This window comes from Phaenicophaeus curvirostris, chromosome 16 (assembly GCF_032191515.1).
Source record: "Phaenicophaeus curvirostris isolate KB17595 chromosome 16, BPBGC_Pcur_1.0, whole genome shotgun sequence".
Lineage (NCBI taxonomy): Eukaryota > Metazoa > Chordata > Aves > Cuculiformes > Cuculidae > Phaenicophaeus > Phaenicophaeus curvirostris.
In genome coordinates this window covers 16,410,759-16,433,312 of record NC_091407.1, presented here as the reverse complement: position 1 = coordinate 16,433,312, position 22,554 = coordinate 16,410,759, and the positions used below count along the sequence as shown (strand labels likewise).

General features: G+C 47.2%; 1 protein-coding gene across 30 annotated transcripts in view; it reads left to right on the top strand.

The window, feature by feature from the left end:
* The window catches only part of MAPK8IP3 (mitogen-activated protein kinase 8 interacting protein 3), a 72,567-nt gene that overhangs the window by 33,283 nt on the left and 16,730 nt on the right, over positions 1-22,554 (top strand). For 10 of the 30 annotated variants that reach the window (XM_069870069.1, XM_069870050.1, XM_069870068.1 and 7 more), the window contains 12 exons: positions 405-507; positions 3,300-3,418; positions 6,290-6,301; positions 7,911-7,928; positions 10,448-10,505; positions 11,472-11,624; positions 13,196-13,277; positions 17,220-17,371; positions 17,976-18,032; positions 18,526-18,696; positions 20,980-21,106; positions 22,023-22,118. In XM_069870069.1, coding sequence (XP_069726170.1) covers positions 405-507; positions 3,300-3,418; positions 6,290-6,301; positions 7,911-7,928; positions 10,448-10,505; positions 11,472-11,624; positions 13,196-13,277; positions 17,220-17,371; positions 17,976-18,032; positions 18,526-18,696; positions 20,980-21,106; positions 22,023-22,118 — 1,148 coding nt within the window. The remainder of the gene's footprint in view (positions 1-404; positions 508-3,299; positions 3,419-6,289; positions 6,302-7,910; positions 7,929-10,447; positions 10,506-11,471; positions 11,625-13,195; positions 13,278-17,219; positions 17,372-17,975; positions 18,033-18,525; positions 18,697-20,979; positions 21,107-22,022; positions 22,119-22,554) is intronic. The other 20 variants (XM_069870071.1, XM_069870059.1, XM_069870070.1 and 17 more) reach the window with 12 other exon arrangements.

Genomic DNA, 22,554 nt, shown 5'->3' with positions numbered 1-22,554 from the left:
TACAGAAAATCACTAAGTTGCCTCTGATCTCAGCTAAAGCTGCATGGGGATTGAATGTTTACTGGTGGATAAAAAGTTTATTTGGGATTTATTTTAATGGGTGAAGTATTTCTGGTTATCGCATTGTAGTGGGGGTTCAGGCCAGTGACCTTGGAGACACTCCTGTATGGTGGGAGGAAGGGGATGCTTATGGTCTGCCCCCTCTGCAATTGTGAGGGCACCTTCCCCGCCCTCCTGCACTTGTGACTCTAGATGATCCACCACTTTCTATTCCTGTTTTAGCACTTTGAACATGACACCATAAAGTTTTGAAACGTCAATATCCAGAGCTACAAAAGTTCCTTCAAGAAACAGCATCCTGCAAAAGTCCTGATCCTAAAGATCATATGTATTGTCTTACCTAGGAATGGGCAGCAGCGATGAGTGGTCTGATGTTCAGGACATCATAGACTCTACTCCGGAGCTGGATATGTGTCAAGACCCCCGCCTGGAACGCACTGGGAACAGGTATTTATTGTGACTTTTCACCATGTGCTCTTTGTTTTATGAGAGCGAGGAGTGGGCGCCGTGGCTCACGCTGAGTTCCAGAAGCAGCTGAGAACGTCCGTATCTTGTGCCTGGTGTGGACATGAGGGATCTTGACCTCCTTTGAGTTGTCCAAAGAAGGCACGTGTCTGCTGGTTATCTGCAGAAGAATCTGACCCAGAACTGGGCTGGTTTGCTCTGACCAGCTGGAGCTGGAGCTGGTCAGAGAGATGGAACAATGAGGGGTTTAAGAGGCATGGGAGATGTGGGCTTAAGCTGTCAAGAGGAGGGAAGAGATGCATTTGTCTAACGAGAGACCAGTTCTGAATTCGGTTTTAAACCCTCAGGTTTTTCTCAACTGTAATTGTTTCAAGCGTTTGAAGAGCAGAAGCAGGGCTGCTCTGGGAGGGAGGATGAGCAGGAGTAACCCCAGTGACCCCAGTCCTGCAGGGTCTGAGCAGAGAGAGCAGAGCACTGACAGGGAGCTCCACCAGCAGCCCCGGACAGGGCAAGGGGGTGAATTAGGTCTGGTGCTGCCCGTGAGCCGCAGGAGGTGGGGCTGAAGGCAGGTAAACCTCCAGGGGAGCTCAGAGGGCTGGAGGCACCAGCCTGAGGTAAAAGGAGCCCTCAGACTGGTGAGTGGGTGAGGGTCCCAGATGAGGCTGGTTGGAGCAATTTTGACCCATCGGTACTCTCAGGACCTCAACAGAGCCCTCTGAATTAGCAGAACTTTACTGAGCTGCTCTGCTGCTCTGGTTCCTATCCATCACCCATTTTGGGCTAATCCAGTTTAGCTCCCAAAAGGCTATTAATTTAGCTCCCTCATTTAGCTCCCTAGTCTATTAATTTTGGCACCATGTTTCTGTGAGGCATGCATTAATCTAGGATTATTAGTCTAGGTACCTTGTTTTTACTAAGGTCTGCTGGTTAATTTGACGGAATTCATTAATTTTTACCCTTGTCCAGTGGGTAATTCGGCACTATCCCAGCAAAAATCCCCTTCTAGCTCGTATGGGTGTGCAGATGAGAAACCCCCGACAAGTGGGGAGGGGCTTTTGATGAGGGAGTGCAGAGAGGGGATGAGGGGGAACGGGTTTGAGCTGAAAAAGGGGAGATTGACATGAGATCTTGGAAAGAAATGTTTTGCTGTGAGGGTGGGGAGGCTCTGACCCAGCTCTGTGCGTGGAAGACAAAGTGACTGATGAGATCAGATCGAAATTGGGCCAAGCCCAAGGAGAAGAAGGGAATGGAGAGGATTGCTGTACTGGGAGCTCTTCAGGCAGTGATCTCTGATCCAGGTGGGAAAACTGAAGGCAACAGGAGACTCAAGCTGACTGGAGCTGCTGGGTGGTGTGCTTGTTCTGTAAAAGGTAGAATGATTTTGTGGTCTGTACAGCTTCTGAATGCGGAGGGCCAAGCTGCACTTGATCTTCAGGTCAGACACTGAGTGCTGGTTGTTATCCATTAGACGGTGTGAAGGGATTGATTGATTCTGGGGCAGTCACAGCACCGCTTTGTAACTCCAGTGTTCTCAGATGTCTGGGGAGCTGTAGCTTTTCTGTAATTGAAAAAATCACTTTTAAAATTTCTCTTTTCCCTGCAATTTGCTGTAACTCTGAAATATCAGAGACTGCTCTCACATTACATTTGTAACCTCAAGGCTTTATTGCCGAGACTTGACTTATCTAAGAATGAAGCCGCACGACTCAAGATAATCTCCAGTGGTACTGACCTTCCTGTTAGACTGCTGGAAAAACTCCAGACTCCCTTCATGCTGGCTGGTTCCTCTTACACGAGGCAGGGCACTTCACAAAATGTTTATACCCACACTGAGACCCGTTCTTAGAGCAGGTGAACCCAACCCCCGAGGCTGCCTCACCCTCACCTCCTGCGACAGCGCTTTTGTTTGAGACTGGCAAGAAATGCAAAAAGATTCTTGATGGTACAAGAGACGCTAAGAGGTGGGAAATGTGCTCCCGTGTGATATGATTTGAGAACAACTTTTATTTACTTTTAATGAAATACATGTTTAGACTAGACCTAAGGAGGAATTTCTTCACGGTGAGGGTGGGGAGGCCCTGGCCCAGGCTGCCCAGAGCAAGGGTGGCTGCCCCATCCCTGGAGGTGTTCAAGGCCAGGTTGGATGGGGCTTGGAACCCCTGATCCAGTGGGAGGTGTCCCTGCCCATGGCAGGAGTGGGACTGGATGGACTTTGAGGTCCCTTCCAACCCAAACTGTTCTATGTTGATGGTATGTGAAGGAGGATTTTGACACGTAGACTCACCCCAAGAAGAAGATAACCCATCAGGGCAGTTTCTTTTATGGGTGGTTGAAGAAAAAAGTCTATTGGTGTTTTTCCTCACTGCTGTCTAAGGTTGCAGTCTAAATTAGTGTGAGAATCTTATCAGCTGATAGGAGAATTGACAGGGAATCCTTGCAAAGTCTGAAATGTCAGAGCTGAGAGCTTCTGCAAGATGAAATCTTCTGTCAAGTGAGTAGTCATTAACTATTATGATTTAAAAGGAAGTCAGCAGGGCAAGGTTGTGCATGTTAGGTAGTTGTCCTTGATACAAAGGATGAAACATACTTCTTTCTTAGTGCATTCTCTGAATCAGCCTGTGGTGAGCAGTTGGAATGTCCTCTCAGGGTCTTGATTGCTCTCAGGCTTTTGATTTGATGTCTGGCATGCTCAGCGTTCCAGAGAGAAATTTTGGAGCTTAAATAGTCCCAAGTAACGAGAGTCCTTGGTTTTTTTTTTTCCCTTCCAACAACAGTCCAACACAGGGGATCGTGAACAAAGCGTTCGGCATCAACACGGACTCTCTGTACCATGAACTTTCCACAGCAGGGTCCGAGGTTATCGGAGATGTTGATGAAGGAGCAGATCTGCTAGGTAAAAGCTTGTTTAAAACCATTCTGTTTTCTCTGGTACAATGACAAATGTATTGAGCTTCTGGAAGCACTTAAATGATCTTCTTTTGTTGTTGTTACAACTTGGATGTTTAGCTTTTAAAAACTGGCGTGGAAATAGAGACATGATGTGACTGGAATGTGTGCCTGACATTCAGGGATGCTTGCTTAGTTAATAACTTGAACTGTTGGGTTGATTTTATTTGGGTCGTCTCTATGTGCGTAAGTTTTTTTTCTACAGGATTCTTCCACACAAACAGTTCAAAGACAAAATTTGCTCCTTTTGCTTCCTCCCCCAAGTTTCCCCCCCAGCCCAGCAATTTTACACGCCACTAATTTCACTGGGAATAAGGAGTTTGTTTGAAATTTGCAATAAAGTAACTCCCTTTGTTAAGTTTTTGCCTTTGCAATGATAAGGAAATATTATAGTCTGTATTGCAGTGTTTACCCTCTGATAGTCAGTCTGAGAGATGTAGGAATTCGCTTGTTAGGCTGATTTTGAAATAGCTTGTAATACCTGAAGGCTGGTTATATTCCATATACCTGACTAGGACTTTGGAGCAGTCAGAGAAGCAGCTCTGCCTCAGGGAGCAGTCAGAGCCCTTGCCGTGCTTTTTGGTGTTGGACCCTTGAGGGTCTAGAACTTAATTCACAACAGAATTTAAGCGTGTTCTGAAGCTGTGTTGACTATTGTCCTGAATCAGGACAGTACGAGCGGTCCTGGAATACTCAGACAACATGGGCAGCTGACAAAGTTTATAGCTGTGTAGCTCACTTCATTTTTAACTGCTCAATTTAAGGAGCCCTAGGAGAGATGAGGCCTCCAAAACCACACCTTTTATCCGTTTAGTTGCAAGAGATCTGATCTGAAGTGTACATTTCCTTTCTGGTGATTACTGACCTAAGAGCTGCTTATGGAGAATCTTGTATGTATGGTTCTCTATGTATGTCCAGGACAGCAACTCACCTTTGCAGAAATTAAACTAGGAAAATACTCGTGCCACCGTTGAACAGAAGTCTGGTCTCAGGACCTTCTAAAGGGGTGTGTTTCTGCAGAGAGGATGGATTTTACCCTGGTCACCGAAGACTTAACCATGAAGATGTGGACTGAAGACTGGAAAGGAGGTTAATGCAATACTTCTTGCTTTATCAGAGACAAAAATCTGTCAGATTGTTACTATTATAGGCAATGGTGTGACTGGAATGTAAGAACATGTTCCAGAATGCTTGCAATACCTTTCTGGTATGGATAGGTTTGGGTTTTTTTAGAAGCATGGTGCTAGCCCTGCGTGACGCAGGATAACCCTCATATGTGGATTGATGCCCATTGCCTGAAGCATGAAAACATCAGTTATTTCACCTCCAACTCAAGATTGCTGGAAGAAAAAAAACTACAGAATAGTCAGGATAAAAGCACAGGCTCTCTCTGCCTGCAACTGGAGCCAATGTGCACGGTTAAGAATTTGGAAGGTTTGGAAGATTTTGCAAGATTTCAAGGTTTGAGAATCACCTGGATCTTAGCAATCATTGCAGAAAGTCTGGGACTCCTGCTTGAAATGATGATGACAGTAGGAACAACATTTGATGGTTAAAGCTTCATCTGCCTGTTAGAGTGAGTCCAGAGGAGGCCACGGAGATGATCTGAAGGCTGGAGCACTTCCTGTACGAGGACAGGCTGAGAGCGTTGGGATTGTTCAGCCTGGAGAAGGGAAGCAGGCTGCGAGGAGCCTCCCAGTTCTGAAAGGGGCTCCTGGAAAGCTGGGGAGGGACTCTTGATCAGTGATTGGATGAGGGGGAATGGTTTTCAGCTGAAAGAGGGGAGATGGAGGTGAGATCTTAAGATGAAATGTTTTGCTGTGAGAGTGGGGAGGCCCTGGCCCAGGCTGCCCAGAGCAGTGGTGGCTGCCCCATCCCTGGAGGTGTTCCAGGCCAGGTTGGATGGGGCTTGGAGCCCCTGATCCAGTGGGAGGTGTCCCTGCCCATGGCAGGGGCTGGAACTGGATGGGCTTCAAGGTCCTTTCCAATCCAACTTATTCTGTGATTTTATGATTCTCCCATCTCCCTCTTTTGCTGCCTCCATCTTCCCCTTCCTGCTATTCCCTATCCCGAGAGTTCTGGATGTGAAGGAGCACTGGCAGTTTGGTTGTGTGCTATGGGCAGGTCCTTCCTTTCGGTTTTAGGATGCCCAACTGGGTTTGCTTTGGAGGTTAAAATCTCCCTTCAGGTACGAGGGGGTTTGTGGTGAAGAAAGAAATTCAGCCGTATTAGCGGTAAGTTGATGTGTTGTTATTTGTACAGACATTGAGGTGGGATTGTCAAACTGAACCCCAGCACTGTACTGTAGAAAAGAAAACAAAAAGATTTTGAATGTAACTCATTTATTTTGCAAACTGAACTCATTGAAGAGCACGTTTATGATCAGCAAATCTAGCTGATAAATTCACAAGGCGAGGGAGATACAAGAAGGCAGTGGGAGCGAGCTGTTCTGCATTCAGTGGTACATGATAAAAATAAAGCGAAAACAAAGAGAAAAGAAAGGTTTATCCAGTCAAGGTGGATGCGATTGCCTGAGATTCCTGTCTGGAACCTGGGGGGTAGCTGAGGCGTGTGGGTGCACTAGTACCACAGTACCTTCCCTTGATTTTTTTTTTATGTCCTGTATGTAGAGTCATGCCATCTACAGCCATGACAGGTCCTGTCCTTACTATTTCATGCCTTCTGACATGGAGATGGCTGAATCATTGTTATTTTTTTTTAACGGTATTTTTCTTTGGTTGGTTTCAGTCACTGATTGATCCTTTTTTTACTTCCTTTTTCCCTTGTCTCTCTGTGCTTCGCTGGACATGGCCCATAGGGGAGTTCTCAGGTGTGTATCTCCTCTGCTCAGTTTCTTGTTTCTTTTTGCCTTGCTGAGGTCCAATTACGTGGTATACACGTGTGATACTCCCCTGCTCTTGTCCAAACACGGTTGGCTTTGCAGACTTCTCCCCGCCTCGCCCTGCTTGGTTGCCGTGCACCGGTGGGTCCCTGGGCAGCTCTGCTGCGTTCCCACGAGCTCTTCTTGCGTGGCTTTCGGCGGGTTTGCTCCACAGCCCAACACTCGCCTGGGACGTGAGGCCCTAGGGTGCAAAGTGGGGTTTGTTCTGTCAGGAGAGGAGCTGTGATTGGAGAGAGCTCAGACGAGCACAGGGCTGAGCTAGGTCCTGCTCTCTTCTGAGGGAAGCGTGCCGTGAGGAGTCCCTGGGGCGCACGGTGGCCACGGGGGCTGTTCTGGAGTAGCTGTAGTGACACCAGAATCACTTTCTTCATGGATTAGAGCAGCAAAACCTCTGCCTTTGCTGGAAGCTTTGCCCGTCTGGCAGGAGTTTAAGTGGTAGTTTTTTCCAGTTTAAGCTGAAAAAGAAGGGATTGAGATGAGATTTTAGGAAGAAATGTTTTGCTGTGAGGGTGGGAAGGTCCTGGCTCAGGTTGCCCCAAGAAGCTGTGGCTGCCCCATCCCTGGAGGGGTTCCAGGCCAAGTTGGATGGGGCTTGGAGCCCCTGATCCAGTGGGAGGTGTCCCTGCCCATGGCAGGGGTGGAACTGGATGGGCTTTGAGGTCCCTTCCAACCCAAACCATGGTGTGATGCTATGGTTCTCTGTCTTGTTTTGGTGAAGGAGCCTCCCTGCCTTCAGGCTGGACTCTGTGGTCAGAAGGCCAGCAGGCTCTGTGCCTGCAGAGTTTTCACCTTACTATAAGAAGCACTTGGGCCCCAGTGCAGTTCCAGATGAAGTTCAGGAGATGTCTCTTGCTTTCAGTGCAAACTGGGTGGATGTTTCCCTGTAGGTGAGGCAGGCAGCTTCCGTGGCCACAATAGCTGTGAAGGAGTGTGCTCCATCCCCTTCCTTTGCACGGCACCTTGGTGGTGGCTCTGCGAGCTATCAAAAGAAAGCGATGTTGTCATCCTTTCTTTTAGTTCACACTGTTTTTACCGTAAGCCACTTTTTGTGGTCCTTTCTCAGAAATCCTCCCACTGAAGCTGAGTTGGAGTTTTAGCACGGCAGAGGTGGGTTTGGGCGTGTGCCAAACGGCCAGATGAGAGCTTTGACATCCACCCCTCTTTCTGTTGTTCCTCCTGCCCCTGTCCTCCCCTCACCCCATTCATGATGTCTCTTGCACCTCCTTTGTTGTGGGGATGGGAAACCCAAAGGCGTGTAAGCTGAGGGAGATGCTGAAAATGGAAGATGAAGGTGAGCTCGTCTCGAGCTTGTCTTGACCTCTCGAGTGTGAATCCCAGGCTACAGCACAATAGGGTGTAGGTTAGTGACTCCTGAGCCTCAAGCACCCTGGCACCACACACCATGTACACGTGCTGATGAGCTGCTCTGTTTGCTGTTTACAGACTGGTACTTAATGGCTGCTTTTTTTCTCTTCCTTTCTTCCCCTTTGTCCCCATCTCTTTCTGTTCCCTTTCTCGTATGGGATGGCTCTCATAGTACGGGATGATTTCTTTGGTAAGGCGAAGGCCTTTTTTCTTTTATTTTTTTTCTTTAATTTTTTTTTAATGTGCATTTTTTTCTAAATTCCTTCCATTCACCCAACATCCCTCCATCTGTCTTGCATTACCTTGGTTTGGTTTTTGTGATGGTGGTGTCACCGCTCCAAGAAGCAGGACGCAGCTGGTCAGTAGCGGTGCTTTGGGGATTCTCCTCTGTTTTTTTGTGGTTGATTATCCACTTTGATGCTTCACACTATTTGCAAGGCTATGGGAGGTGGACAGTGTGGGATGGGCTCTGTTAGATAGGGCTCTGTCCAGAGCTCTCTTCCCTTTGCTCCGCACCACAAAGGGATGAAGAGATCTCCTTTTAGTCACTCCAAGGGGATTTTTTTTCCCCCTGTGAGCAGGGCTTTCCTCTTACAGCCTTCATAAGGTTATTTTATGATAAGATAATGCGAGGGCTGAAGCACTTCCCATATGACGACAGGCTGAGAGAGCTGGGATTGTTCAGCCTGGAGAAGAGAAGGCTCTGGGGAGATGTTAGAGCAGCTTCCAGGACTGAAAGGGGCTGCAGGAAAGCTGGGGAGGGGCTCTTGACCAAGAGGTGCAGGGAATGGATGAGGGGGAAGGGTTTTGAGCTGAAAGAGGAGAGGTGGAGAGGAGATGTTAGGAAAAAATGTGTGGGTGGGGAGGCCCTGGCCCAGGCTACCCAGAGCAGTGGTGGCTGCCCCATCCCTGGAGGGGTTCAAAGCCAGGTTGGATGGGGCTTGGAGCCCCTGATCCACTGGGAGGTGTCCCTGCCCTTGTTGGGGAGTGGAACTGGATGAACTTTATGGTCCCTTCCAGCCCAAACCATTGCATGATTCTATGATCTGATAGCGTCCAGAACTGGGGATAAACTCTTCCCCTTGTCGTCCCTTCAGCACCTGTAACAGCCTTTTGCCATTTTTATGTCATATCCAATTGAATATTTATTTCATTATTTGAAGAACTGCAGAAAGGGTCAAGAAAATAATTTAATGATGACTTCTTGGTCTTCTGATCAACACAGGGCACGCCTCAAAAGAAAGGGCTGTAGGTCGTTGACCTTACCAAACCAAACATACAGCTCCGTTTACGCTGTAGTTACTGCCTGTCCCTTGTTTTGCTGTTTGTCCACCCAAAGAACACATTGCCTGAAACATCAAAGTGATTAATTATCTGTCTACAAATTTTTAAAACTTACCTGAAAATGCTGCTTACTCATTCTTGCTGGGAATTTGCTTTTGCCATCATGAATTCATCCCATTTACCTGTGGGAAGAGGATCTGTGTGTTGGAGTGTTGTGATGTGTTCTCACATCTTGTATGCTACCATGTTTCTCTAACTTCCATTTACTTCAAGTTTGTGCTGTTTTTATTTTATTGCAAATATTAATTAATTGGCCTGTAACAGATCATGAGAACTGTTGATGCCTTTGCTCTAAAGGAAGAGGTAGTTCAGAGGGCAGGACAAGGAACGCTTCAGCACAAACACTAATGTTTGTGAGGCTTCTTCATGCTTCTTCTGGGACCTGTGGTGAGAAATGAGCTGCAGCCCTAAGTGCCGTCCCCTGGCAGGGAGAGGTCTCTTTCCCTTTAGTTCTCAGGTGGCCTCTGTTCCCCACTGTAAGATGACCTGGGGAGGCAGCAAATCCCAGGCAGCAGGAAACAATGCAGATGTGCTTTTGGTCCTTAAATTCCTTTCCATTTGGTTTTACCAAATGCTGAATTCGACCTTCACTCTTCGCCTCAGATTTTTCAAAACGCCTGTAACCCAACCTGCTTGTTGGAGTTGCTGCACATTGATGCCCAAGTACAAGTGCAGTGTGGCTGATGTACATGTTTTATTGAGTGTGGGTCTTAAGTGATGGGACCAACACCTCAGATTTTAAACATCTGTGAGGAAACTCTTAAAGGGAGGTAAAGCAATGGACAATCAAAAGTCCTACTAAAATTGGTCTGGTGGAAGGCTGATAATGGGAAGCCTTTCACGCACATGAAACTGGTCACAACCGTGATCCCAGATCTTTACTGAGTAACAGAAAATTTGGCTTGTGCTAAGAAAGAAAATCGCTGATGTGTAGATCTGGCCACAATTTGGACAATGTTCTGCTGTCCTTTGTGAAAAAAAAAAAAACACCACGAACTTTTATCTTCTTTCTGTACAAGTCATGATAAAAAACAGTTGGAACCGCTCGTGGCTGAAGCAGGAGTTACTGACTTGCTTTCCTGTAACTGGCGTTGGGGAAGCTCTCCTCTCCATCCTACTCAAGGGAGTCTGTGAAAGCTGAGGTAAGAAGCTAGATCTGCACTTAGGCTCTTTGCAGAAGGACACCTGAGTGTCTTGGCTTGTGCTGCAAGGTGCAAGAAGCCCTCCCCGCTCCACAGCAGGACCCAGAAGCCTAGGGAAGCCTAACAAAAGTGATTTCTCTTCCTCAAGCATGAGTCAGGGCGTGTCACACAAGCTTCTTATTTCTAGGAGAGCAGGTGAAAACTGCCTGGCCTTTCTTTTCAGGAATGGGCAAAGAAGTGGGGAATCTGCTGTTGGAGAACTCGCAGCTACTGGAGACCAAGTAAGAAACTGTTGTGTACGTCGAACTGCCTGCCTAGTCGTAAATGAGATGCTACCTTGGAGTAGGTCTTGGCCATAAGTCCTGCCTCACAGGGGCTTACTCAGTTATCTAACTGGTTCTCTTGAATATTATTGTTCCTTCAGTTGTAGAAGAGGCATTGCTCTTATGAGCAACTTTTCTAACTGTTTCCCTTCTGCAGGCACTTGGGTGAAGTCTCTGGGCATGTTCTGGTAGGGTCTGGTCCCAACTGAAATTGGTGACAAGCTTTTAATTGTCTTCAGTGGGAATCTAGCTATGGGTCTAAGCCTCTGCGAGGATATTGCTGTTTATAAGGTTTTGTTTGCAAAGTTTGCTATTCAGAAAGAAAATTTTCTTAACAACAGAAAGAGTTTTGAAAGATTTAGTAGCTGATAAAGAGAAGAAGAAAGTGTAGTGGAGTTGTTTATTGGGAGAGGCTGGCAAACCAGGTACTAAAGGAAAGCAACCAGGAAGAAGAAGGCAAAGTACACCCAGGGGAGAGTTGGAGAACTTTCTGTGGTAGGAAGCTGCTGCCTTTAAAGAATGTAAGATATTTCGGAGCTGTTTGGAAATGCTTATTTCTATTTCAGAGGTTCTGAAAGACATGTTTTAGATCTTCATGCTGTTGAAAATAGATCTGAACCTTATGCAGATGATAGGTTGCCCTGCCCCTGCCTTCTGCAGCATCTCCTGAAGGAGGTGTTTGTCTGTCAGTCAGGACGCAGGACTGGGCAAACCTCATCCTGACCAATTATGGTGATTTCTGTATTCTTCTGCAGCTCCTTTGGGCCAAAATTTAGTTTGCTATGAGTTATAGCAGGGCTGAATTGTTTAAATACGCTCATTTCAACTCTCCTTGTAGTGCCGGTGACTTTAGTTTCAGGTCTTTCTTATGGACAGCTGCTGGTTTTGGGCATTTTTGCTTATTGTCCCTTTCACACCTTTAAGAAATGCTTTGAACGTTGTGAAGAATGATTTGATTGCCAAGGTGGACCAGCTGTCTGGAGAGCAAGAAGTGCTGAAGGGAGAGCTTGAAGCAACAAAGCAGGCCAAAGCCAAAATGGAAACCAGAGTCAAGGAACTGGAGGAAGAGCTGAAAAGGTGAGTGATCCACACTGTGCCCCAGAGGGCTGGGAGGACGCAAGTGATAAACCCACCTCCTTTGTTAGTTTTACTTTGTTTCCCTCATGGAGTTTAGCATTGGAATCCAGAGTTTACGTACAGAGCACTGCAAGGCTTGGGGTAGGTGGCTGGCTGTTTTTATTGGATTAAAGTGGGTTATTGAACCTTAGAAAACCACAGGATTTTCCTCCCCAGGACTAGGATTCTGCAGCAGCAGCTGTAAATCGAGGCTCCCTGCAGTGAAGCATTCAGAGTGTCCATTTGCAGTTTAACAAAAAGTAAAACAAGGAGGAATCTCAAACTCAGTAGTTTTGAAGGAAACTGTCAAGAGCTTGATCCTCACAGCGGTCAAGGCAGCTCTGAGAGGAATGAATGCCCATTCATTTAATGAAAGAGCCAATGAAGCTCCCCACAAACGATATTTAAATGCCAGTATTGTTAGTTGTTTCATTGTTCGTGTTAAGAATGAGAAGAAGAGGCAGAGGAGATCTTGCAGTCATATGCAGGGAGAATTTGGAGAGATTCCACTCTTTATTTTCTACTCAAACTAGCGAAACCGAAGCCTGAGTGCCTGGCAAAGCCTGTGATGGTTCCAACTGAAGGTGCCCCGCGGGGCTCAAAGTAACATCATGACGTTTTGACTCACCATGCATTGCGCTGTGGTGTCGCAGCTCAGAGGACAGGGTTTATTTTGCAGCTGGAATCTGGAAGGTTGCCTCTGTAATTGGAGCATAGAATCACCCAGGATAACATCAACAGGTCTCTTCATTGTTCAAAATATCTGAAATGAAAGTAGTCTTACAAGCAGTGGAGATAGCTCTGATTTTTTTAAATGCCTTTTGAATCTCTGATATAATATATGTAATATATTTAATATACTATGTAGTAAGGACACAAGCTTTTAGCTGGCGAGTGTGCTTTTGTCAGAGATGCAGACTGCGCTTGGTTTCTGCAGTGTCTTTGCTGTTAATAAAAGGGCTTGTAATTCAAATGGCACTGCATGACTGCACCTCGGTATGGTGAAAGGAAAAGCACTGAGATAAATAGTTCAAGTATTTTGTTAATGTATTTTATTGATGCGTTCTTCTTTACCATTATGGCAAACTGTCCTTCACATTAGAGGCTTTTTTCACTGCGCTGAAAACAGAAGCAGCCCAGAAGAAGAACTTAAACCGGTGTTTTCACTGTTCATTTTCACTGTCCACTGCTCATTTTTCCCATGTTTAAGATCTCCTTGAACATTTGAGCATAGGTTATGGCTCTGAAATAGAAATTGGCTGGACCGTTCCAGGGGTTGGAATTTCGGTGCTTGCCTCAAATGTTCCAAAGAGATGGGGCGATGGCAATGAAGCTGTTCAGAGGAACACGCTACAAGAGAGAGGGGAAAATGTCAAGAGAAGCATCTCACAATTTTTTCCCTTAGCTCGCAATTTGAAAATGTTCCCTTGAGGTGCATGCAGACCTTCCCACAGATGGTTCTCCTCCCAGAACACCCCAGGGCCAGCCAGGGTTTCACTTGCTGGTTTGATGCCTTTCTTCCGGTTTTCTAGAGTGAAATCTGAAGCGATTGTTGCCCGACGAGAACCCAAAGAAGAGGTGGAGGATGTAAGCAGCTATCTCTGTACAGAATTGGTATATTACATTACTAAAATGCCTGCGGGGAAGGGGGGTTATATACTTGCTCTGTATGATTTCATATATACGAGTCCTGAGATGCAGATTATCTGCCTTCATAAACTGTGAGGGCGAAGCTGGCGGGCTGTGGGTTGTTGCTGATGAGCACTGCAAATAGGCAGATTATCTCTTCGTCTGATTTTCAGACCCTGGTTGGGCAAAGATGAGCAGCCAACACAGTGACAGTATCATAAGAAGGATGTTGAGGCTCTGGAGCGAGTCCAGAGAAGAGCAACAAAGCTGGTGAAGGGGCTGGAGAACAGGCCTTATGAGGAGTGGCTGAGAGAGCTGGGGGTGTTTAGTCTGGAGAAGAGGAGGCTGAGGGGAGACCACATTGCTCTCTCCAACTACCTGAAAGGAGGTTGTGACAGGGGGACAGGACAAGAGGGAATGGCCTCAGGCTCCTCCAGGGGAGGTTCAGGCTGGACATTAGGAAAAAAATTTTCACAGCAAGGGTCATTGGGCACTGGCAGAGGCTGCCCAGGGAGGGGGTTGAGTCACCTTCCCTGGAGGGGTTTAAGGGACGGGTGGATGAGGCGCTGAGGGACATGGTTTAGTGATTGATGGGAATGGTTGGACTTGATGATCCTGTGGGTCTCTTCCAACCTGGTTATTCTATGATTCTATGATTCTATACACAATGTGGTTCCTGCAGTGCCCTGTTCAGCACCTTCCCCTTTAATCTGGTTCTCCCAAATTTTGTATTATGGTCTGGTGCGCAGAGTGGTTTCTCTTGGGGTCTTGTGATGATCAGGCTGCTCCAGAAGAGCTTGTCTCCCCATTGGTAGTGAAGCTGTAAGTCGTGACAACATTGTGAAGTGAAGTCCAGGTTATACTGAACTGCATTCAGCTCGGGAGTCCTCAGCACAGGAAGGACATGGAACTGTTGGAGTGAGTCCAGAGAAGGCCACGGAGATGATCCGAGGGCTGGAGCACCTCCTGTGCGAGGACAGGCTGAGAGAGTTGGGGTTGTTCAGCCTGGAGAAGAGAAGACTGTGAAGAGACCTTAGAGCAGCTTCCAGTGCTGAAAGGGGCTCCAGGAAAGCTGGGGAGGGGCTCTGGATCAGGGAGGGCAGGGATAAGATGAGGGGGAATGGTTTTCAGTAGAAAGAGGGGAGATGGAGATGAGATCTTAGGAAGAAATGTTTTGCTGTGAGGATGGGGAGGCCCTGGCCCAGGCTGCCCAGAGCAGTGGTGGCTGCCCCATCCCTGGAGGTGTTCAAGGCCAGGTTGGATGGGGCTTGGAGCCCCTGATCCAGTGGGAGGTGTCCCTGCCCGTGGCAGGGGTGGGACTCTATGAGCTTTGAGGTCCCTTCAACTCAAGCCATTCTGTGATACAGACAGCTTTGCGGCAGGAGCTGTCTTCTTTCATTAGTTCTGTAATCTCAGTTTTACTGCCTGTTTTTTTCCCGTTATGGCTTTCACAGGCGCCAGGGCTGCCTGTCACAGGGTGTAGGCCTCTTCAAACTGTCTGGCTGAGTTAGAGGCCTTTCAACAAAGACCAATTGTAACCAAAAAAAAAGGCAAAGCAAGGCGGGAACGGAGTTTTTCCTTGTAAATGTCACTCTCCTAGGACAGAGAATTAGATACGCTTCTTTTCAATATTACTGTATTCTTACTGGTTCAATTCCAGTCTAATTCTCTTGATTTAACTGGGATGAACTTAGTCTGTTGAGAGTTTGGGTAAACAGGAACATTTTCAAGTTGTACTTGAGAACTGCTGACAGGGACTGGATTCCTTTTAACCTGAACTGACAGGAGGTTTCTTTCTTTAAATGAAAAAAAGAAAGAATGTAAAATTCCTTTTGATTTACACACTCCTTGTTCTGGCTGGTTGTACAGGTTTATTCCAAGTCCAGGGAGTCTGGAGAGAGATTTGGTTAATTTGTGCTCTTCCAGCTCTCAGCAGTTCTCACCAGCCAGGCTGAGCTTGGGAATTGCCTCAGTACAGACATAAACCAGAGTCACTTTCTCGTAGTGAGTTCCCAAAAGCTTTATGATTTCTTTTTGGGCAGATCTTTTCCCCAGCTTGGCTGTGTTGGTCTCATTTTCCCCTCCTCAAAAGAGACAGGCAGGGTCTCATTCCTATTGCCTCCTAACCCAAAGCTGCCCACATCGGAAGGCCAGGTTGTGACACCGAAGAGGAAAAGTTCTTGCTTTAGTTTCTTGTGCCCTGCACCTTTATCTGGGGATCTCCTGGCCTGTCAGCCTGACCTCGGTACCAGGGAAGATTATGGAGCAGTTCAGGTTGAGTGCACTCACTAGGGAACCGGAATCAGTCAGCTTCATGAAGAGCAGGTCCTGCCTGACCAACCTCTTCTCCTCCTGTGACCAGGCGACTGCCTAGAGGATGAGGGAAAGGCTGTGGGTGTTGTTTGCCTGGACTTCAGTAAAAGCTTTGACACCATTTCCCAAAGCATTATCTTGGAGAAACTGGTGGCTCCTGGCTTGGACAGGTATAGTCTTTGTTGGGTAAAAAAGCTTTCCGGATGGCTGAGCCCTGAGAGATGTGGTGAATGGAGCCAAATCCTGCTGTTTGCTGGTCACAGGCGTGTCCCCAGGGCTCCGTGTTGGGGCCGGCTCTGTTTAACATCTTTATCCATGATCGGGGTGAGGGGTTCGAGGGCTCCCTCGGGGAGTTTGCAGATGGCACCAAGCTGGATGGGAGCATGGCTGTGCTGGAGGGCAGGAAGGCTCTGCAGAGGGACCTGGACACGCTGGATTGATGGTCAAGGCCAGTGAGGTGGAGTTCAACACAGCCAAGTGCCAGATTGTGCACTTGGGCCACAACAACTTAATGCAACGTTCCAGGCTTGGGGAAGAGCGGCTGGAAAGTTGCCTGGTGGAAAAAGCCCTGGGGGTGCTGGGTGGCAGCAGCTGAACATGAGCCAGCAGTGGCCCAGGTGGGCAAGAAGGCCACCAGCATCTTGGCTTGGACCAGCCCTGGGGTCGCCAGCAGGAGCAGGGCAGGGATCACCCTCTGCACTCGGCGCTGGGGAGGCCAAACCTCGAATCCTGGTTCAGTTTTGGGCCCCTCACTCCAAGAAAGACCTTGAGGGGATGGAGCACATCCAGAGAAGGGAACAGAGCTGGGAAGGGTGTGGAGAACAAGGGTTGTGGGAGCAGCTGAGGGACCGGGGGCTGTTTAGCCTGGAGAAGAGGAGGCTGAGGGGAGACCTCATCACTCTCTACAGCTCCTGGAAAGGAGGTTGGAGTGAGGTGGATGCTGGGCTCTGCTCCCAAGTGAGAAGCGATAGGATGAGGGGAAATGGCTTCAAGTTGTGCCAGGGGAGGTTTACACTGGATATTAGAAAAAATGTCTTTACTGACAGGATGGTGAAGCCCTGGCAGAGGCTGCCCAGGGCAGTGGGGGCGTCCCCATCCCTGGAGGGGTTCAAAAACCTGCGGGAGTCTCTGTCCCTGAAGGGGCTGCAGCACTTGGGGAGGTGGTTTAGCAGGCATGGTGGGGTTAGGCTGATGGTTGGTCTGGATGAGCTTAGGGGGCTTTTCCAATTTTAATGATTCTGTGTATCCAGTCCTTTGTGAGGACAGTTTGCATTTCGTGATGCTCTCTGTTGCATGTGTCTTTATTTACTAATGAACTAAACCTTTGATTTCCAAACTTTTTGTACCAGTGGACCACTGTTGACTCTCATAATTTCTTGCTGACTATCAAAGCACCTTGCTGGCAATAGTCCCTGGGTGGGTCTTTCAATTTGGTGGTGGTTCTAATTGTAAATTCCATGGGTTTGCAGAACACCCAGTGGTCCATGGGCTATAGTTTGGAGCTCCTCATGCAGGGAAGTCGGGGTAATCAAACAGAACTAACAAATATGTCTTTCTGACTCCTGACTTGCCCTGTACTAATATCAGTCCCCTTCCATCTTTTGTTGGCTGAAGCAGTGCTCCTCCCCTCTGCAGGACAACATTCCCATAGCTCAGCGCCGCCGCTTCACCCGTGTGGAAATGGCCCGGGTTCTGATGGAGCGCAATCAGTACAAAGAGAGGTTGATGGAGCTGCAGGAGGCTGTCAGGTGGACAGAGATGATCAGGTGAGACAATCCTGTTTGGGACAGAACCTGGTTGTGTTTGACCTTGTATCGACAGAACTCCTACCAAGATATGGATTGAGAAATGCTGAAGACTTCCCAACCTGTAGATGCCTCTCTCCTAAGACTTAGTTCTTTCTTATACTTGAACCTGGGCTGCAAATCTCGAGTTGCCATTGTTACTTGGAGACCCTGGGCAGTTGTTTGCCTTGCTTGTTTCTTGTCTGCTAATTAAGCTAGGTGAAGCTATAGGGAAGAAAGTTGCTTCTACTTAAGGAATTCTGAAGGCTGTGGCTTGAAGTGAATATAATGCGGGAGGCTGTAGTTACCAGGCTAGTGCTGTGGCAGTGGTGAAGTTGCAGGGAGTTGGTAAAACTTCGAATTAAACACACTTAATTGCACCTTATGTCAACGTTGAAGCATAAAGTGGTTGGATGTGCTTGAATGAGACACCAGTGTGCGTGACTTCCTCTGTTGTGCTTTGAAACGTGTTCAAATGAATTCTGAATTTTGACATGGCTTCCTTTGCTGGAAATGCCCAGCTGGTTGGCAGAAACTTGGGTTAGAGATGCTGAAACTAACCTGCTTCTGCTGTGTTTGTCCTTAGAGCTTCCCGTGAGCACCCGTCCGTCCAGGAGAAGAAGAAATCCACCATTTGGCAGTTGTAAGTGTTTTATTGTTTTGTGTAAGGTTAAGAAAAGGGGAACGTTGTCATTTCTTCTTTAGGCAGCAACATGGTAAAATGACATGAATGAGAAGTCAACTAAAAAGTTCTGTTAGGTGAACTTTTTTGCCTTCAAGGGCTTCCTTTGTCCCTAGAGAAATTAAAGTCAGATCTGAACATCCACATTGGTTTTGGTTTACAAGCTGAAAAAGGTCACGTGTACCCTGGAACGGAAACGTGCTTATGCTCACAATGAGTTTTAATACAAGTATTTTAATAAAATACCTTTACAGAAGGTATCTGTTCCTGGAAGTTAAAAACACCTTTTGTCAATCAAACGTAGGCCTTAGCTCTGTGTTTGAAGTAGGGCAGTTTTCCAGAAGGATTTACAGCCCCCGATTGCCTACCTCTTGCTTCCCATCTCAGGAATCTATGGTGCATTGTCTCCTCAGGCACATTTTTCTGATATTTCTTGGTCTTTTTCTGTCCCTAGCTTCAGCCGCCTGTTCAGCTCTTCCTCGAGTCCCCCACCAGCCAAGAGGACCTACCCATCTGTGAACATCCACTACAAGTCTCCAACAACTGCAGGGTTCAGCCAGCGTCGGAGTCACACTATGTGCCAGATCTCCTCTGGCAGCCGTACCCTGGAGTTCTTCCCTGAGGAGTGAGTAGTGTGCTGTGTGCCAAGCCAGGCCCCTCTGCAGCTCTCCCAAACAGTACATTGTCTTAAGATAAGCTGGTTTCCACTTTAAAGGAAAAAAAAACCAACTCTGAGTGTGGTTAATGTGTTTCTGCCTCTTGTGGTGTATCTCCCCAATCTTTCATTCATCCTTTAACTACATGGATGGGCTCAGCAACCTTTATCCTCCCAAACAGATCTTGCCCGTGGCTTTCTAGACCATGATGGTTCATCTCAAACGGGACCACTGTGAACTGGAGGTGGCCTCAGCCCTTGTTCTACTCTAATATCTGCAGACCTTGTGACAGTAGTAGGGCTTTTATGGTTGACTGTGATGACAGCCTTGGGACAGCAGGATGGAGAGTCTTGCCCAGCTCTCTTGGCAGGGAGCTTAGATCAACACATTTAGGTTACAATATTTGGGTTTAGTCTTGACTGTGCTCAAAAAAAGGGCTCTTGAGTGTTTCTGTTTCAGAGTTGTCTCCCTGTCCTTTGTGTCTTTGACTTCTGTGCTCTACTTGACTTCAAAATATGGATGTTCATCCATTTTGAGGTTGTACAGTTTAATATGTGGTCTGATTTTATGGAAGTACTTTAGAGAGTGTGATGGTAAAGTATTGCAACTTATAAAATAAGAAGGATTTGTTGGGAAGACGGTAGATCAGGAGAAGAGAGATTGTCTTGAGAAGGGTACATTTTTATTTCCTAGGTACCCACAGCTTTTCTTTTTGATTCGATTACAATTTCATAGTCATCATGCGGTGCCTGAGTGCTTTTCAGCAGTGCATTAGCACAACGTGGGAACTCAACATTACCTCAGCACAGGAAGGACATGGATATGTTGGAGCGAGTCCAGAGGAGGCCACAGAGATGATCTGAGGGCTGGAGCATTCCTGTACAAGGACAGACTGAGAGAGTTTGGATTGCTTAGCCTAGAGAAGAGAAGGCTCCTGGGAGATGTTAGAGCAGCTTCCAGTGCTGAAAGGGGCTCCAGGAAAGCTGGGGAGGGGCTCTGGATCAGGGAAGGCAGGGACAGGGTAAGGGGAAACGGTTTTGAGCTGAAAGCGGGAAGATGGAGGTGAGATCTTAGGAAGAAATGTTTTGCTGTGAGGGTGGGGAGGCCCTGGCCCAGGCTGCCCAGAGCAGTGGTGGCTGCCCCATCCCTGGAGGTGTTCCAGGCCAGGTTGGATGGGGCTTGGAGCCCCTGATCCCGTGGGAGGTGTCCCTGCCCATGGCAGGGGGTGGGACTGGATGGGCTTTGAGGTCCCTTCCAACCCAAACCATTCTAAGATTCTGTGATTAAACGATGTGAGTAACCACTGTCAGAAGTTGTTGCTGTCATCCTCTCCCCAGGGGAAGAAGCATGTGCAGGGCAGTGTTTTGGTTTAGCAGTGGTTGGGTTTGTTTTACGTTTATAAGTCAGTGTGTGGGTGTGGGTGGAAGTGGTTTGGGTTGGATTTTGTTGCTGATGTTGTTTTTACTTTTAGAAAGCTATTGAGAGGTGGAACAGATATTCAAACAGGCTTTGTTTATAGTAAAACATATCTTAAGAGCTCACAGATCAATTTTTCCTTTAACCTTTGCCAGCACAAAGCTGGAGTTCTGTGGAAACCAGCATTTAGTGCTTATTTTCCTTGTCAGTGGAGAAAGCTTTAAAATAGACTGAAAAATAAATAATTGACTAATGAAGAAGGGCGTAACTCAAAATGGCTTCCTGATGAGACAGCAGATGAGTAAACTGCAACAGCTAAGCAAAAATGGGTGTAATCTCGTAGATTCGTAGGTCTTATGAACCTGTTCCAGGGTGGTGATGTGCTGGCCCAGGTTTCCCAGACAGGCAGTAGATGCCCCATCCCTGGCGGTGTTCAAGGCCAGGTTGGATGGGGCTTGGAGCCCCTGATCCAGTGGGAGGTGTCCCTGCCCATGGCAGGGTTTGGACTAAGTGGCCTCCACAGTCCCTTGTAATCCAAACCATTCTGTGATTCTGTATGGAAGATTAATTCCCTGTTTCTGAAGGGCTCTTGAGGCACTGAGGTGGAGGTGACAATGATTTGGCCTGCCATGTTGCTCAGGTCACAGGGAGCTAGCGATTAGGGATGCCTCCTAGGGATATCTGCTTCTTAACAGGGCTTTTCTCTCCAGTTTCCTGCATCCGTTCTCAGAGATGGATTTGGTTTGCTTTGTGTTTCCTCCCCCTGCTATGTCGATGCTCCCTTAACCTTCAGCTTCTGTTTGATTGAGAAGTAACACTATTGCTTCTCTCCTTAGCGACTGTACGTCCTCAGCACGCCGCGAGCAGAAGCGGGAGCAGTACCGCCAGGTCCGGGAGCACGTGCGGAATGATGATGGGCGATTGCAGGCCTGTGGCTGGAGCCTCCCTGCCAAGTACAAGCAGGTAAGGACCACCCTCTGGCCATCATCACTCACAGCGAAACCATGGAAGACCTGTCTGTCCCACTGGTAACCTCAGCCTTAGTCCTTAAACCTCCTTTAGTCCTTAGACCTCCTTTAGAGGTCTCCTATGTGTGTTTTATTTGTATGATAATTGCAGGCAGCCTGATCCAGTGGGAGGTGTCCCTACCCATGGCAGGGGGGTTGGAACTAGGTGATCTTTGAGGTCCCTTACAACCCAAACTATTCTGTGAGTCTGTGATTAAATTAATCTTTTCTCCACCAAAGTCAACGGAGGGGGCATTCCTCCGCATGAAGGTGCTGAAAGAACCTATCCTTAAACCAAAAGTAATTAATCTTCTTTGTGAAGAGCCCAGTAATTGTTTTTATTTCCTTTGTTATTATAATTGGGCTTGGAACATTAGATATTTCATTTATACTCTGGAAACTTTAGCGTAAAAAAACAAACATGATGCAGTTTGCTTCCGCTTCTCCCCAGCAGTAACACAAAATCAACTGTCATCAGCCTCATTTGCTGGCCTGTGACTGTTTCGACTGGTCCAAGACCACCAGAAAGGAAGGAGTCTTGCAGTGCATCTTGAAAGTGGATGAGTGCTAGAGACACCAGTGGTCGTTCTTCTTGACTGGCACATCCATCAGCAACCCTTTCTCCATCAGCAGGGCAGCAAACAGCCTCTGCTGACCAGAACTGGGCACTTTGTCATGGGGAGAGGCAGTTTTTTGCTTAGGCTGCTCCCATCGTTGTAGGGACTCTGGTTTTTACAAGATGTGAGATGCAGCCTTAGCAGCATCCACCTCTGAGGCTAAAAAGTTCGATACTGCCATAATGTTTACGTCTCACTTACTGTAGCCTGGTGGTTACAGCTTTGGACTGTCTGTCGTCTTCTTTTCTCCCACAGCTGAGTCCCAATGGTGGCCAGGAAGACACTCGCATGAAGAACGTCCCCGTGCCTGTATATTGTCGCCCACTAGTAGAGAAGGACCCAACCATGAAGGTCAGTTGTCTCTGCATACCATTGTAGCCCTGTAGGGGGACGGGGAATAAATTTTGGTTGCTAAATGTTCAACTTTTACAACAATCTGCATTTATTCTTTTTTTTTTTTTTACATTCTATATTCCAATTTCTATCTTCTGCTTCATTTTTTTGCATGATGGTTTCTAGTGTACGTAGGGAACAGTACTTCTCTCTTCCAGTATATAGTTGTCAGCCAAGGATCCCCAGGTCCCATCCTTCTGTTTTGCATATTTTGCTTTTTTGAGACAACTCTTATATAATACCAGCAATATTTGATGCTTGTAAGACTGTTGCTAAGACACTTTAGGGTGTAATACGAAGCATCATAAAAAATCTTGAATATGAACAGGTGAAAGTAAAAATGCATTTCAACAGTCCTTTAGATCCCACTGATGACTGCAATTCACTGGCAAGT